We start from the raw sequence: 18,767 nt of genomic DNA on the forward strand, positions 1-18,767 counted from the left end.
AGCTTTCCCCACAGATGACAGGCATGTTTAGATTCACTTCTTCAATAAAACTTAGCATATCTCAGCTAATGGAGTTCAGGATCATGTTTTAGCATGGTTTTGAATATCCAGTGCATGGCAGAGTATTATTAAATATAATTATAGGATAATTGTTAAATAAACATTCTATAAGTTAAACAGGGAATCGCGGGAGTTCAGACAATACCACTGCACAACTGAGTCCTATTACCTCCAGAGGAAAGTGGAGGCTCAAGAAGACAGTCTTCATGAATTCCCTTCTCTTTGAGCACCATGAAAGAAAAGTGTGGACTGAGGGTAGGTGACAACGATGGCATTGTCATTGCCTGTTTTGGGAATTTGGGCTTGTTTTCTTTCTATGTTGAATGGAGTATATTTATTTTCTTTCTCTAGTCGGAAGTCAAATGTCTAATGGGTAAAAAACTCAGCTAATGGGAAGAGGTATAAGGAGGACAACCCCTCCAGTCAGGCTGAAGGTTGGTACTTCACCGAGGGATGCAAAAGCATTTAGTTCCATGATCCCACACCATTGTCTCCCATATTTGCTGTCCAGGTTAGGTATCCATTGCTGTGATGAAACACCATGACCAAAAGCAAGTTGGGTAGGAAAGAGCTTATTTGATTTACACTTCCACATCACAGTCCACCTCTGAAGAAAATCAGACCAAGACCTCAATCAGGGCAGAAACCTGGAGGCAAGAGCTGATATGGAGGCTGTGGAGGGGTAGTGCTCACTGGCTTATGTCCATGAGCTTCCTTTAGAACCTGTCCTGGGTGGCCTGACTCACAATGAGCTTGGCCATCCCACATCAATCCCTAATTAAGGAAATGCCCTACAAACAAGCTAGCCTTTATCCCCATCTTACTGAGGCATTTTCTCAATTGAGGTTCCCTCTCCTCCAATGACTCTAGCTAGTGTCAACTTGACATAAAACTAGCCAGCACAGATACTCAACAACCAGCCAGCCAGGGAAGAGTCCACAGCGAGAGAATGGACACCCAGGAAAGAAGCTGTCATGGCAGGTGAGTTTGTTCTCTGTCCGGCTGTCATCACTTCTAATGGTACCTCTGGCACGTGAGGGAATGTACTCTACCTTGACTTCTGTAGTGGTGAGGGTTTAACCAGGGTCTTGTTCATGCTAGCCAAGTATTCAATCAACTGAGCACTTAGCTATATCCCCAGTTCTGGAAGTAAGTTTAGTAACTGAGAAATACCACAAAGAGTGGTATTTGCAGAAAGAAAGAGAGAGAGAGAGAGAGAGAGAGAGAGAGAGAGAGAGAGAGAGAGAGAGAGAGAGAGAGAGAAAAGAAAAGAACGGGAAAAGAAAAGAAAGAAAATAAAAGAAAAGAAAAAAAAAGGAAAGAAAAGCTATCAGAAAATTGGAATAACATCTGAAGCTGCTAAGCAATCCTTCCTCAGGCCCTAAGCCTTTAAGAAATGTAAAGAATTAATTACCGAAACACTAGGTGATAAAAGTCCTTCATATAACTCAATAAGTGGCCAGGAAACATAATTGAACTCCTTTATAATTGAATATCCTGCCATCCAAAGCAGATTTAAAGAAGAGTAAACTTAAAAAGACATAACAATGTTAAATGTTCTTTTGTTTTTTTTTAACATTTGTGATAAAATACCCTTTTCCAAAAAGAACTAGGAATTCAGTGGAGCCTCACTTAGGCAGCAACAATAAATTGAATAGTATATGAATTGTGCATGGGGGGGTCTTGATTTAAATAATTATAATATCTTAAAGAAAAATGCATCTTAACCTCTGCGATGCTTTATTATACCTGACAAGTTCAGAGAAAGGGCGCCTGTCTACTGTTGCATTATGCGTCCCGAGTCTGCACACTCATTAAAAATAATGAGAACATATTTAAAAGTCATTGCCCAGAGAATCTTCAGGGACAGGGCAGGGAAGAGGTAAGTGGCAACAGATTGTTATTTGTCTATCTTTGTTTTATCAGACCTTCAGAAAGAAAGCCAGTGATCTTAAGTTGGTCTTCTCTCCTGGTAAAGATAACGTATTCTCCCGGGGAATGCAGCCGATGAAGCCTGTTGAAAAATCTCGAAGTACGCTCTGCAAACGAAATGGACTGCACTGGCAGCTCCACATATGTGTTCTTTACTCAGCAACAGCTGGAAGAATCAGCCGCGATCAATTAAGACCACACATTCTTCCCTTAATTGTCAAATGCCCTCTACACAATGAACACATTTTCTTATCTTACACCAAATCCACCTTCATGAGCACACTGATCACAGAAATGGAGGCAATTAAGGAAATCAAGATCATCCCCAGAGTTCTGGGTCCGACTTCTCCTGCAGCTGCTTCATAGCAACAGCTGGTATAAATTACTGGTAACATTTGGCTAACTAGATGACAAGGGGGGCATAAGAGATGGTTGATCAATATATTATCGTTTTTGGAGCTGTTTAAATATGTATTTTTAGGAAATTTCTGTTCCTTTTCTAGGCTCATGATGCCTAATCACAGTGGCAGTAGCCACTAACAAGACATAACATCTTGCACTACGAAAGTAGGACTGAAACTCCCAGCATTTCCTGGTTAGCTTGGCAAGAGCATGTAATTAGGCCCCTGCACTCTGGAGTGTCTCCAGACCTTTACAGTACAAGGCACACCCCCTTTTACCAACAAAACCAGCCTGTGATAAAAGGCTTTAAGCATTTATATTCTGAGACTTGGAAGCCACTGGTCCAGATGCAACAGCTGGCTCTTCCTGTATCTGTTTCAATGAGGCCCAACCGGGTCATTATCGCCATCTATTCTATCAAGCCTTGAGTGTGCTGACAGGGTTCAGGAACATCCTTCAGGTACAAGCACTTTCCAGAGAGTAGCAAATGACTATTAATCCCCTAGCCTTGTGGTTGCTGACCACATTCAAAAGGCTGACAGAGACGAAAACAGTTATCTCTACGAAGGTATTCTTGCTTAATGGTTCTGTTTTGGTAAAGGGTGTGTGTTTGGAGTGGGGAGTGGGTGTGGGTAATAAGCCAGCCTGAAGCTGGATTGGGGTGATGCGCAGTGAGGTAAATGAACTTTTAGCAAGAGTCCCCAATTTACCATCAGAATCCTATGCATAATTGGGTGTGCATATGATTAACATCAGATGTAGAGATGGGACACGTGCAACAAACCAACAATTATAAAACTTAATCCATCAATCAAAACCGAGAACCATCCTCATCACCCCCATTAGTAATCAAAACTCCTAAGTGCTGTAACTGGGTCCTTTAATATTGTTACTTCTGTGGCTGTAGCTCCCAGGTGAAATCTTATCTTTTCTACTGCTTTCCTTTAAATAACATTTCTTTGCTACTTTTGCAAATCTGTGTGGGTTTTTGTCCGAATTTCTTGAAAAGAAAACAAGACCCTGGCAACAACTGCCTCTGACCATTGTTCAGGGAACAACAGTGGAATATGGTGGCTATACTAAGACAATTGGAAGTTCTTTACTCTGCAGCACCCAATGGAGGGAATAGTAAGACAGCATGGAACCAGGGGAATTCAGTAGAACAGACAGATGCCAAAAAGCCCATAGTCTCCAGAACATTTCGCTTCGGCTTGTCTCTAAGTCTACAAGTTACAAGGTGCCATGTAACAAATTCTGAGCACAATCCAATTGAGTGTGGAGATTTAAATGCACAATCGAGTTGGGATTGAAGAAGTCAAGTACAATTGAGTTTGCCTAAATGGATCAGGTATAATTGAGTTGGGTAACTGGATTGTACTAACCACTGGCCCTTTGCCAGAATGAGGGGCACATGGCCAAAAAGGCACAACTCAATTGGGTTTGAATTTTCACAGAATGTGAAGTTGTTCACAGAATGCAGAAATAGGGTATGAAATGTGGTTGTTGAAGCTCACCAGCTCCAGCCACTGGGTTCTCCTAAGCATGTCGGTTCTTCACCATAGAGCTATTTTCCAACCATTCTCTAATTTGAATAAACATGGAAATCCTCAGGACGATGTGCTGAGTTCACAAAACTCAACATCCACCCTCTGGAGTCTGACTCAGTAGGTCTGTAGGGAAACAGACTGCCTGTCTGTCGTCTCTGAGTGGTTACCAATACCGCAGGCCCTGAGGCCACTCTTGAGAACCATTATAACAAACTACTGTAGCGGTTGTTGGAACATTTAAAGATACTTGCAAAGTATCTCTGATATTTCCAAATATAACAATAATACTTGGAACTGTCATGTCTTCATGAATAAACTTTACAGCTGGATTGTGTAAGTATCTTTATAACTTACAGAGATAGTTATTTACTTTAAAATAGCTGCTTAAGTCACCCTGTCCCATGCTGCTGCGGTAATTAGTGATGGCTTCTGTTGAAGACTGCAAGGATATTCTTGCACGTGTCTTGATTTGCTTTAAAACTGTCCATCACAGGTGTGGTGTGCAATGCACATTAGGAGCACAACCAGCTTTAGTAACAGGCAGCATTCATGCACTCAGTTTACAAACACTGAGCTGTACTATAGGCACAGGAAACACCAACAGAGGTGAGCATTATTTGGTGCTCAGTGCATGTTAGCAGCTATGCTTGGTTAATTATTACATTAACCCTACAATATGCATGGTGTTTTGAACCTCACTTAACAAAGGTGGAAATACAGGTACCACAAGGTTTCACAAGGTTTTAGGTAACATCTAGTCCGTAAGACTCCCAGATGCAGATTCTAATGGCGATTTCTCTACAGTTCTCAAAGTCTGATAGAGAAATGGACTTCTGCAGGAGGTTCTTAGCGAGTATCCAACATCCCTTTGACTTTTCAAAGTTATTCCAAATGATACTACTTCTAAAATTTGCTTCATCTATTTGGTACTTGTCAATCTCTGATGAACTGAAGACACTCCCATCCTCTTGCTTTGCGTTTTGAAATCCCATGTCATCAAGACTCATCTGAAATGTTAGCATGCTCACAAAGTTCTTCCTCATCTAGACATTCCTGGAATCCCACAATATTTGATTCGTATCATTGCTTCACTGGCAACTCTTTTTTACAGACTTTGGTAAGTCCAAGGTCCTTGAAGAGAGGAATGCATTTTGCTCTACTCTACTTGGAAGTTTATCTTCCAAGGACTGGATTAGGATTTCACTGATGAGTCAGCAGGACATTGTGCCTCCTCAAGCAGAAAACTCCCAAGCCTGGGCTCCCTCAGACAGACAATAGTTCCATACATTGAGTCACTCAGACAAACGGACATGAAAGGAGGAGGGAGACCTGGAAAGAAGTGGTTTGTTAGGAGCTTGAAGAAGAGAAGAATGTTGATTAAAGTTCATTATATATGTATAAAATTACAAAAGAAAATCCAATCTAGAAAATGCAACACATATTAGCTGAACAGAAATTCTGTAAGAAGGAAATTGAAAATTTGCAGAATGCTTACGTGGAAACTGTCACTAGCACTCCATCTTAAATCACCTAGAGATTTTATGGCAAGAACCTTTGCAATGCAGCAATGCAGTTTTTGCATGACAATTTTAATTACAAACCAAACTCTTATACTTTAGTGTATAGAAAAAAAATTTGAAATTATCTTTCAATTTCTGCTACTTATCCACAAACAGTTCCTATACCATGATGCTGAACATGTTGAATGGGGGGAACGTGAGTCAAATAATCCCAAGCTAACTCCGAATAAGAATATACTAAAGTTTTTCTTTATTGAAAGGGAAAACTTATGGAATGGGAACAGGGGTCCAACATCAAGAAGTGGAGCACAGGAAGAAAGGGGCGAGAAGGCGGGACTGTGGTCTTTTGCTAGCCCAAAGCCATGCCTCGACCTGGTCCAGCCTCTCAAAGGCCCATCAATAATATCCCTTTTTCCTTAAGTACCTTGGTTAATTAAGCATTGAATCACTTGAATCATATAGCCAAACGGAATAAAATAATCTATCAGTTAAACGAGGTTCATCTAAGATTTCATACCAAAATTCTTCCATGATTTATGATGGTAAATAATTCGACATTTGAAGGTTCCATTATTTTTTTCCATCTGATAATAAGCTAGGTAAACCCTGAAGGATTTGGAACCACATCTCATTTGCTAAGATGATGTCACAGGAGCAGATACCCATGGTAGAGTCAAAACGCAAAGCCTAGGAACTATTGAGCACATACCACTTGTGTTTCACAACACCAGCATGGTTTTGGTTCTCAATCATGCAGTCTTGGAGAAACTTGCTTGAAATACAGTTAATCCCACTTGCACAGAGCAGCACTTAATAGCAGCCAAACATGGCAGGTAGAAATTATAAACACATTTGAAATTTTTTTCGGCTCGTTTTACCCACCAGGGTTGCTGTGATTTTCAGGATAATTTAAAGACAAGCAGAAAGCCAGAAAAATGAAATGTTGAAGAGATTAACAAAGAAAGGGCAGAATGTTCTTTCCTCACTAATAAATGAAGGAAGACATGCAAATACATGCACATGTTCACACAGAAAATAACTCCTCTCTCTCTCCCTCCCCTCCCCCCCTCTCCCTCCCTTTCCATAAAGCTAGATTTACCAGGGAATAAAATCTTCTAGTTAAGGTATTATCCCCCTCAGACTGGCCTATGGACATGCTTGGCGGCACTATCTTGGTGGCTAACTGATAAAAGACAGCTCCTCCCACTGTGGGTGCCAAGGTCAGGGCTCTATAAAAAGATGGCTGAGCAGGCTGTAAGCCATGAACCTTGGGAGTTTGTGCTGCAATCTCTTGCCTTGGCTTCTCTCAGTGATAGACTATAACCGTAAGTTAAATTTTGTCACAGCAATAGAGAAGCAAACTGAGTCAGCAATGAATAGAAACCTTTGGTTCTTTGGAATCTTTTCTAAATAGAAGGATTTCCTTATCTTAGTCTTTGTATAAGAAGAAGGTAAATAAAAAATATTTCAAGTGCTAAGGGTAAGGAAAGAACGTGTGGTGGCATCCTTCCCTGGACAGGCCCACAGCCAAGGAAGCAGCACAGTACTCATTCTGAGGAAAGAGGTCAACATAACAGTCTCCTTTTCCATTCTACCACCAGCACCAATCTCAAAGTATCTGCTGCAGAGAAATGTTAAGTGGATGATTCTTAAATGTACACTTACCTCACTGGGAGGGGTCTAGAGATGGAAAAATACCTTTAGAAGCAGTTGTTTCAGTGATGAAACTAGATATGGCTAAATCCGTGTGACGCTGATGCACAAACTCCTTTTTTCTGAGTGTCAACAGAACTTGAAACAAACAGAAAGTCTGGCTATCCATGCCACAAAACTTAGAACACTACATCGTCACTCAGGAGGAAGGTAGGGAGGGGCACACATAAGTTCAGCAGGGTACCCTTGGGTGACAGGTTAGGAAGAATGAACAGGAAGTGGATACTAAGACATCTGGAATGACAGGGGCTCATATCTGAGAGAGAGTTGTATATTGGTACTTCCTGTAGACCTGCTGACCACATGCTCCTCTGGCTGTAAGCACTATGACTCTCCAGGAAGATAAAGATAACAAGAAAATGAGGACAACTTAGCTGGCAGAAGACAGGTCAGACAGTGGAGGACAAGCATTCTCATGAATGAGATGGGCTTAGTAAAGAAGAAAGCACTTTCCTCCGAACAGTGAAAAATATATACAGAGTTTGCTTTCTTTAAAGGAGAGAGAAAAGACAAAGGCAGGAAGTGTTGCCCTTCTTCTGTTCCTTGGGCTCTCAACGGAAAGTCAAGAGCAGCAGTCAGATTAAGGAAGAACAGACAAAAATGACACCACCTTCTACTTGAGAAAGGAAAGCACCAAGCTGCATCACCAACACACTGTTCCTTATTTTGCTTGGTCAAAGAGTCCAGGGTAGGCTATATATATGATCAAGTAATTCCTACTGAGCTAGCCGTACGCACACAAACATGGCCTCTTTTTAAACTTCCTGTGTGGTCCTTGCTCCTTAGTGCTCAAGGCAGCCGATTGAGTTGGTGAAAAACAAAAGCAAAAAACAAAAAGCCAGACTAAACAACAAAATCCTATTTATTTCCCTCAAATACAGATTCTGGGTTCCTATGAATCGGATATATCTAGGGCCCCTCAAATCCTTTCTTTGTTATGATTATAAAAGTGTGACATATATTTTGATAGTTTATTGTCTAGATGTTTGCCAGATTGTTGTAAGAGAATTAATACTAAATGGTTATAAGATTAAAAAATGAGAACAAATAATTTATTAATATTTGTAATCTCATAGTTGCACAATTAATTTACTATGATCCCTGATGGGCTCAGTCTATGTCATTCTGGAATAGAAATCAAATTTCACTAAAGTAACAAGAACAAAATAAAACACGAGACTTCTCACTTATAGAGTTGATGGGCTATAAAATTATATTTGATATTCATTATTTGGGATCCAAGAATACATTTTTAAATAGTAAGTAAAGAAGTTGCACTGTTCAAAAGGGGTGGTTGGTCTTAATCCAGTCTCTTGAAATTGTATCTAGAGTGGGATATTATACTCACACTACTACTGAGGAAGGGATGATATTGAGAACTTACAAATGGCCAGAGATGATTCCAGAAGCTCTGTTTGTATGTATTATCTCTTTTATCCTCACAAGAGGCACCCAGTCTATGAAGATAAACCTGAGCATGATTGCTGGGCAGCTCCCAGCCACACAGAGAAGTGGTTGACATAGAAGGACAGTTGGAGGAGTTGGGTTCCAGAGAAGACTCCAGGTATAGAAGACATTGGTTCTCTCTTCCCAGTTCTTTGGGGGAAACTTAGATGTATTATGTAACTATGCTGGCATTTTAATTTAGAAATTGAGAGGTAAACTTACTTGGATGTTAAGAATTCCACTATCCAATTTCATAAAATTCCAAGTATATTTAAAAAAATAAAAAAGTATCTTTTGAGTTGAGAACTCAAAATTACATACTTTTTTTCTTCTTGTCTAGGGGAAGATGAAGGAAGGCTTCGAGAAGATGGGGATTAGCCTTGGAGTTGGGAATTCCAGAAGATATGGGAGGAGTTAAAGGAGTTACCAGGTAGAGGTGGAGGCTTCTGGGGTTGAAGCAGCCAGTGAGACCTCTGTCACTTGGGTTCCATTTCGATAAAGGATAGGACAGTTCAAATGTCTCTCTTTAATGGAGAGTTTTATTCCTTCCAGAATCATAGCTCATGGAAAGGTCAAAGTTTCTCTCTCTCTCTCTCTCCTCCCTTCCTTTCTTTCTCCTTTGTTCTTCCCTCCCTCCCTCTCTCCTTCCTTCCCTTCCTTCTTTTCTCTCTTTCTCCTCTCTCTTCCTTCCTTCCTTCCTTCCTTCCCTCCCTCTCTCCTTTTTTCTCCTTCCTCCCTCCCTCCATCCCTTCCTACTTCCCTCTCTTCCTTCCTTCCTTCCTTCCTTCCTTCCTTCCTTCCTTCCTTCCTTCCTTCCTTCCTTCCTTCCTTCCTTCCTTCTTTTGCAAATGCACATAGTCTTCCTGAGGTTTTATGATCACTTTCATCTCTGTCACCCAGAGGGTTGAACAATAAGGAAATGCACCAGTGTTTGTACACACAACAACTCTTATTATACTTTCTTTTCACTTTGACTCTCCTAGAGGAACCCTGAGGATAAATGAAAGATTAAAAAAACTCTCTATATTTTAGAGGACATTATTTGGACTTTGAGTTTCTTCATCATCTCTCTTGAAAAGAATACGGGACCACATGAGAGATGAGACAGCATCAGGTTCTCCCTTTGAAAATAGATGACCACAGAGAAGAGTAGATGAAAGGAAGTGAGGCTCATGTTATAGTCGTTTATTTTGCCCATGATACCCCCTTCTTTATTTGCACTTTTTACTGTCGATCTTTCCACAGTGTGTAACAGGGTAAAGGGACAATGGGAAAGAAATAGCAATATAGAATGGAAATTCTATGCCCACAAATACTTGGAGGGAAGAAGAGAGGACCATGAGGAAGATACAGAGCATTACTGGTAATAGCTGTGATGCAGTAAGGCTATACTCATGTATGTGCAAAGCACACACAAAAGCTAAGTCAGAGTACAGATAAACAGGGGTGTGGAGAGTTGATTTTTTTCTTTCCTTCATATGGGTCATGGAGACAGAACTCAGGTCATTAGGTTTGCCAGGCAGTGTCTTTACCTGCTGAATTATCTCATGGGTCCAACATTTGTGGCAGATGATAAGGCAGGCTGGGTTTTAATATTCTAAGTAATTCATTTCTTCCTTGTGCATTTGCATGGTTGAGAAGTTCTTATAACCTTAACCTCTTCCTACTATTTGTTTTGGGTCAAGCACAAAATGAGATGAAAATGAGTTTGAATTATTTTTGTACTCCTAGACTCCCCAACTTTGTACTGAGAAGATAGTAGGTGATTCATTGAATGGATGATTAAGTTGATTAATAGATTAATGGTTTAGGAAAGGTTGTAAGTTCATTTTCCAATCCATGAAACACCACTTCATATATTTGATAACAATATCTTTAAACTACCCCCTCAATAGCCACTAATCCCTGGTTGCTCACTTATCTCTGACAACCTCTCCTGCCACTTATATAAGCCCTTGTCAGTTCCTTCAGATTCAAAGGAAAGACAATTCAAAACAAGAGGTAACCAAGAGTCCTTTTTATCATATCATCTTTTTCTTGTTGTCCTTATATATAAATGTCCTTTTCAATTTTCTATAATCAACCTAAAAGCAAAGTATTTCAATAAATAAATATGTTCTCATTGTTAACAAATGTAAACTCTATAACATTTTAGGTGTACTTCTTCCCAATTGTTTTTCAAGCCTTTATATAATTAGATAATTTATCATGTATAATTTTATGCCCTATATCTTAATTAGTTCATGCTATGGATTTTCTCAAATTATAAATAATCCTTCAATAATACCATTTAAAGTAGTTGATTATATTTCACTGGAGAAATAAATATTTAGTTATTTATCTAACCAACAGCTTTTAGTTGTACACATCAAACATGTTACTATGCTATATGAGGGAAAAATCAATGTACATAAATATTTGTACATCTTTGATCATCAATTAAAAAAATAACTAGCTGAGTAGTTTTTGGGTGGAAAAGGTTCATTTTTCATGACTTGAAGTTCTCTTATGACACCTTTCTCAGAGTCCAGTATGGCTGAATTCCACGACTGCAGTGCTCTGCAGATTCCTTCATGCTCCTCATGTGCATTTTGAACACTGAAGTATATTTTTATTTTCATTACTTTAATTTTTATCTTCTAAGTAATATTTTATTCTTTAAGAATCTATTTTTAAAATTACTTTTATATACTTTATTATAAAAAGCATAAATAAAAATATCATACACCACAATTAACCAGACCTAAAGTCATACAACTTAATAAATACTGATACAGTTAGAAAAGGCATTCAAAATGACTGTGCAATTTCACATTAAATTTTACACTCTTAGTATCAAATATACCTTATACACCTATTCACTGCCAAAACAGAACAAAAATCCATGACAGACCCAGAACTAAAAGGAAAAAATAGCTTTTTATTCTTTTCATAACTCATGTCCCCCTGAGTAAAGGGACAATTTTATACTATATAGTTTGATTACCTCTCCCTGAATTCCTCCCAGATCTACCCTACTCCCCAAACTCTCCAACTTCGTCCTCCTCTTTCCTTCCTCCCTCCCTCCCTCTCTCTCTCTCTCTCTCTCCCTCCCTCCCTCCCTCTCTCCCTCCCTCCCTCCCTCCCTTCTTTGGTTCTTTCTTTTCTTTCTTCAAAACCCCACTAACTCCAGTTTCTGTTGCTCAGATACTATCGGGTATAGCACCAACCCCTGGATCAAGCTTGTCTGACCGTGGACACCTTTAAAAAAAACTTAATTTACCTTCTCGCCGAAGCTACCAATGCCAATAGTTATTCGGCTAGGAGTAAAACTTCCCGCCCCCTTCACCCGCTCCCCTCCATGGTGGGATGTTGTCTTGTTTTGCTCGCACTGTCACAGCTGCGGTGAGTTCATGTATGGAGCTGCTCTCTTTCGTTCAGAAAACTGTTTCATCTCCCACTGGATTCACCCACTGCCCGTGGCCATTAGAATTTTTCTGTCTCCCTCTTCCACAATGACCCCTGAGATTTGTGGGGAGGTGTGTGATACAGTGTGTGTTCCATTTGGGACTGAGAATTCAGAAGTCTCTTATTCTCCACAGGTTGACCAGTTGTAGCTCTCCAAGTTAATCATCACTTTCTATAAGAAGCAGCTTCTTGATGAGAGTCGAGAGCTGCTCTAATCTATGATTATCGCAATAAGTTCTTAGGACCCAGTTTAATACTATGTCCATTTAGTAGAATAATAGTAGTAAATTAAAGTAGGGTCTATGACCTAAGGACACACAGGTTCTAACAGGGCCAGGTATGGATTCCTTCTTGTGGATCAGAATTCAGTCCAATGACAAAGTGTTTGGTTATTCCTAAACATTCATTGGAGGCATATTGTGCAAGGCTATTCATTATTGTGGCTAGTGACCACTGACAGGGGAGACTGGTGATTACTCTCTTACGGCAGTATGGAGAGCACCTTCCAGCACTATGAAGCCTAGGCAGCCCACCTTCCAGGTTAGTACCAATTGATTTCTCCATGTTTTCTCACTCACGTATGCGATATCTTCAGCAATAGTGTCTTATTGCCAAGTTTTGGAGGTTAACCAAGAGTAATGGCAAAACTCTATAATGTTTGTGGTCTACACAAGCCCAATGGCCAACAACTCCAACAATTGGAATGCCTAAGTAAAAATGACAACACATGGTGATGTGTGTGTGGGGAAATGGGGATACTTACTCCTGCTCGGAGTGAAAACTGCAACAGCCACTATTGCATTCAGTGTGGAGGCTTCTTTAAAAGATAGACACATATCTGTCACATGACCCAGCTATATTACTCTTGGGCATATACCCAAAAGAGCCTATATCCTACTAGAGAGATGCCTGCTCATCTGTGTTGATTGCTACTCTATTCACAATAGCCAGTACATGTAAACGGCCTAGATGTCCATCAACCATAGACTAGATAATGAATATGTGGTAGACTTATGCAATGGGATATTGTTCATCTGCTAAAAAAATCAAAATTATGAAATTTACAGGTAAATGAATAAAACTTACAAATAAATAAAAACACCACACACCATCATCCTGAATGAGGTGATCCAGAAAGTCAAATGTCACATGTCTACTCTCATATGTATGTGCTAGATTTAAATTTTAGCTTTGTATGCTTTCTTTACATAACCCACAGAAGTCAAGAAGGTATTAAAGGACCACAAAGTGTCATGTGTGTGTCATCAAGGGAGCTTTCAAGGGAAGGGAGATATAATACAGTGTATGAGTGGTCTGGGAAGGAATAATGAAACTGGAAAGGTTAAACTAGGTGGGTTTAGAGGGTTGAGGAGGAAGAATGGGAGGGATGATAACTCTAAAGACCTTTTGAGAAAATCATATGGAAACCCACTAAGGAAGTTTCTTAAAATATATACATATAAACTTTACATGAAGTTACCCTATATAGAAGAACAGGATCTATAGCCTAGCATAAAAGGACTAGTGCCCATATGGTTACCTTTTTTGAAGTTATTTCTTTTACGTATTTATTAAATTTTAATTTTAAAACAGTTGTAGACTTAGAGAAATATGTCACAATAGGACATTATTTTACACATTCCTCATCCAGCTTCCCTAGTTATCCATGTCTCCCATTAAGTTGGTACTTAGAATACTCATTAAAGGAGACCTATGAACTATGTTGCTCATCTAGTTCACAATATTAACTCAAATATATATTTTACGGACTTGCTTGCAAAGCTATTTGTTATCAAAATATATCTGAGCTTGTGCTATGTACACATACTGCCCCCCACCCCTCCAGTTCTTCAGTAGTCCTCCAAGTCTGGTGGGATAACACACACATGCCCAACATTTGCTCCGAACACAGTCTAAATTTAGCATCAGTACTCAGTGTGAGTTCCACATGGATGCTAATCATCAGTACTCAGCTAGTGTGAGTTCCACATGGATGCTAATCATCAGTACTCAGCTAGTGTGAATTACACATGGGTGCTAATCATCAGTATTCAGCTAGTATGAATTACACATGGATGCTAATCATCGGTACTCAGCTAGTGTGAATTACACATGGATGCTAATCATCAGTACTCAGCTAGTGTGAATTACACATGGGTGCTAATCATCAGTTCTCAGCTAGTGTGAATTACACATGGGTGCTAATCATCAGTACTCAGCTAGTGTGAATTACACATGGGTGCTAATCATCGGTACTCAGCTAGTGTGAGTTCTACATGGATGCTAATCATCAGTACTCAGCTAGTGTGAATTACACATGGATGCTAATCATCGGTACTCAGCTAGTGTGAGTTCTACATGGATGCTAATCATCGGTACTCAGCTAGTGTGAGTTCTACATGGATGCTAATCATCAGTACTCAGCTAGTGTGAATTACACATGGATGCTAATCATCGGTACTCAGCTAGTGTGAGTTCTACATGGATGCTAATCATCAGTACTCAGCTAGTGTGAATTACACATGGGTGCTAATCATCAGTACTCAGCTAGTGTGAATTACACATGGGTGCTAATCATCGGTACTCAGCTAGTGTGAGTTCTACATGGATGCTAATCATCGGTACTCAGCTAGTGTGAGTTCCACATGGATGCTAATCATCAGTACTCAGCTAGTGTGAGTTCCACATGGATGCTAATGACAGCACTGAAAGTTCAGGGAGACAGAGGTTTGAACATTACCAGCTCTCGGGGCAGGAAACTCCCTTCTTGGCGGGCAATGACCAGGGATACTGTTTCTCCCTGCTTGGTGCTCCTCAGCATGGCTACAAGCTCTTCCTGAGTTCTTCCTGTGACATCTCTGCCGTTTACCTAGTGAGCAGAACCGGATACACATCGACAGTTAGAACATTTCCTATCACCTCCCCTGGCCATTTTATTTGAGACAGGTCTTGCTGAATTGGCCAGAAATGTATTGCTGTAAAGTCAAGGCTGTCCTTGAACTCAGATCTTTCTGATAGAGCTATTGAATGCTGGAATTATAGGCATGTACCACCATGCACAGCTCCTAGGTGATTTTTTAAATTTTTGTTTTGTGAATTATATGCAACAAATGAGTTTATGAATTTCATGAAGCTCTGAAAGGATGATACTAACCACATGGCCAAATATATATATTTTCAATAAAAATGGGCATCATAATTTTGATACTTAGACAAACTCAATCAATAAATTATTTTATATTGGAAATTTTTTCCTAAGTCATTACATTTCTACAAGGGGAAAATTAGACTGAGAAATATCAGACATTAATTCATCAAATAGGTAGAAAATGGATTGAAATATACCATGCAGAAGTGGCTTATTTATCTTATGGAAAATTACTCTAGAAGTACGTGCATTTTGGTATAATCCCAAATGTTCCTTCTGTCTAGAAAAGTGTGATCAACAGGTTATCATAGGTTGTTGGACATCAGCTTCAGAGCTCCATGTGTCAGGTGGAGCATCCTTCCTGATCTAAAACTACATGGACTGCCAAAATGTTTCCAAAACATACTTAATAATTAACTTTTTTATTGAATTTTATTGAGCTCTACATTTTTCTCTGCTCCCCTCCCTGCCTCTCCCTTCCCCTTCAAGATCCCCATGCTCCCAATTTACTCCAAAGAGCTTGTCTTTTTCTACTTCCCATTTAGATTCTATCTATCTATCTATCTATCTATCTATCTATCTATCTATCTATCTATCTATCTTCTATCTATCTATCTATCTATCTATCTATCTATCTCTATATATCTATATCTATCTATCTATCTATATATCTATATCTATCTATCTATATGCTAGTATCTTTATTGTTGTCTAAATTCTCTGGGATTGTGGTTTGTAGGCTGGTTTTCTTTGCTTTAAGTTTAAAAACGACCTATGGGTGAGAACATATGATATATGTCTTTCTGTGCCTGGGTTACCTCACTCAAAATGATGTTTTCTAGCTCCATCAATTTGCCTGCAAAATTCAAGATGTGATTATTTTTTTTCTGCTATGTAGTACTTCATTGTGTAAATGTACCACATTTTCCTTATCCATTCTTCGGTTGAGGGGCATTTAGGTTGTTTCCAGGTCTGGCCATGACAAACAATGCTGTTATGAACATAGTTGAGCACATGACACCGTGGCACGACTGAGCATCCTTTGGATATATACCCAAAAGTGGTATTACTGGGTCATGAGGAAGGTTATTTCCTAATTTTCTGAGAAACTGCCACACTGACATCCAAAGAGGCTTTACCAGCTCACACTCCCACCAGCAATGCAGGAGTGTTCCCTTTACACCACAACCTCTCCAAAATAAGTTGTCATCAGTGTTTTTGACCTTGGCTATTCTTACAGGTGTAAAATGGTATCTTAGAGTTGTTTTCATTTGCATTTCTCTGATGACTAAGGATGTTGAACATTTCCTTAAATGTCTTTCAGCCATTCTAGATTCCTCTGCTGAGAGTTCTCTGCTTAGGTCTGTATTCCATTTTATTAAAGATTTATTTATTTTATGTATATAGGTGTTTTATCTGTATGTATGACTTTATGCCTAAAGAAGAAGGCATCAGATCCCTCTACAGATGGTTGTGAGCCAACAAATGGGTGCTGGGAATTAAACTCTGGTCCTCTAGAAGAACAGCCAGTGCTCTTAACCACTGAGCCATCTCTCCAGCCCCTATTCCATTTTTTATTGGATTATTTGTTCTTTGATGATCAATTTCCTGAGTTATTCATATATTTTGGAGATCAGACCTCTGTCTGATGTGTGGTTAGTGAAGATCTTTTCCCATTCTGTAGGTTTTCATTTTGTCTTGTTGACCATGTCCTTTCCTTTATAGAAGCTTTTCAGTTTCAGGAGGTCCCATTTATTAGTTGTTTCTCTCTGTGTCTGTGCCACCGGGGTTATATTTAGGAAGTAGTCTCCTGTGTACATGTGTTCAAGTGTACTTTCCACTTTCTCTTCTATAAGGTTCAGTGTGGCCGGCTTTATGTTTAGGTCTTTGATCCATTTGGATTGAGTTTTGTGCATGGTGATTGATATGGGTCTATTTTTATTCTTCTACATGTTGATATTCAATTATGCCAGCATCACTTGTTAAACATGCTTTCTTTTTTCCATTTGATATTTTTTGCTTCTTTGTCAAAAATCAGGTGTTCGAAGGTGTGTGGATTAATATCCAAGTCTTTGATTCGGTTCCATTGGTCTTCTTGTCTGAGATATTTTATGCTATTTGTGGCTATTGTGAAGGGTGATGTTTCTCTGATTTCTTCCCCAGCCCTTTTATCATCTGTGTAAAGGAGGGCTACTGACTTTTTGAGTTAATCTTGTATCCTGCTATAGTATTGAAAGCGTTTATGAGTCGTAGAAATTCCTTGGTAGAATTTTTGTGGTCGTTTATATAAACTATCATATTGTCAGCAAACAGTGAGAGTTTGACTTCTTCTCTTCTGATTTTTATCCCCTTGATCTCCTTTTGTTGTCTTATTGCTCTAGCTAGGACCTCAAGAACTATATTGAATAGGTATGGAGAGAGTGGACAATCTTGTCTTGTTCCTAATTTTAGTGGGATCACTGGGAATTTCTCTCCATTTAGTTTGATGTTGACTGTTGGCTTGCTGTATATTGCCTTTATTATGTTTAGGTATGTTCCTTGTATCCCTGCTCTCTCTAAGACCTTTATCATGAAGGGGTGTTGTATTTTGTTGAAAGTCTTTTTGGCATCTAATGAGATGACCATGTGGTTTTTACTTTTTATCTTGTTTATATGGTGGATTACGTTGACAGATTTCTGTATGTTGAACCATTCCTGCATCTCTGGGATGAAACTGACTTGATCATGATGGATGATGGTTCTGATATGTTCTTGGATTCAGTTTGTCAGTATTTTATTTAGTATTTTTTGCATCAATGTTCATGAGCAAGATTGGTCTGTAATGATTTTTCTTAGTAATGTTTTTCTGTGGTTTGGGTGTCAGGGTAATTGTAGCCTCATAAAAAGAGTTTGGCAATGTTCCTTCTGTTTCTATTGTGTGGAATAATTTGAGGAGTATTGGTATTAGTTTGTCTTTGAAAATCTTGTAGAATTCTGAGCCGAAACCATCTGGTCCTGGACTTTTTTTGGTTGGGAGACTTTTGATGACTGTTTCTATTTCTTCAGCAGTTATAGGTCTGTTAAATCTGCTTATCTGGTCTTGATTTAATATCGGTAAGTGATATTTTCCAGAAAGTTGTCCATTTTCTTTAAGTTTTCTGATTTTGTGGAGTACAGGTTTTTAAAATATGACCTGATGATTCTCTGTATTTCCTTTGTGTATATTATATCCCCCTTTTCATTTCTGATTTTGTTAGCATGGATATTCTCTCTCTGCCTTTTGGTTAGTTTGGATAAAGGTTTGTCTATTTTGTTGATTTTCTTGAAGAACCAACTCTGTCTCATTGATTCTTTGTATTGTTTTCTTTGTTTTTATTTTGTTGATTTCAGCTCTCAATTTGATTATTTTCTGCCATCTAGTTCTCCTGGGTGAGTTTGCTTCTTTTTGTTCTTGAGTTTTCAAATGTTCTGATAGTTCACTAGTGTGGGATTTTTTCTAGCTTCTTCATGTAGGTATTTAGTGCTATGACCTTTCCTCTTAACATTGCTTTCATTGTGTCCCATAAATTTTGG

General features: G+C 39.0%; 1 protein-coding gene across 2 annotated transcripts in view; it reads right to left on the reverse strand.

Annotated features, from left to right (window-relative positions):
* The window catches only part of Pard3b (par-3 family cell polarity regulator beta), a 975,885-nt gene that overhangs the window by 450,390 nt on the left and 506,728 nt on the right, over positions 1-18,767 (reverse strand). For both annotated transcript variants that reach the window (XM_038339874.2, XM_042055538.1), the window contains exon 10: positions 14,808-14,936. In XM_038339874.2, the coding sequence (XP_038195802.1) occupies positions 14,808-14,936 (129 nt within the window). The remainder of the gene's footprint in view (positions 1-14,807; positions 14,937-18,767) is intronic.

This window comes from Arvicola amphibius, chromosome 8 (assembly GCF_903992535.2).
Source record: "Arvicola amphibius chromosome 8, mArvAmp1.2, whole genome shotgun sequence".
NCBI classification, from domain to species: domain Eukaryota; kingdom Metazoa; phylum Chordata; class Mammalia; order Rodentia; family Cricetidae; genus Arvicola; species Arvicola amphibius.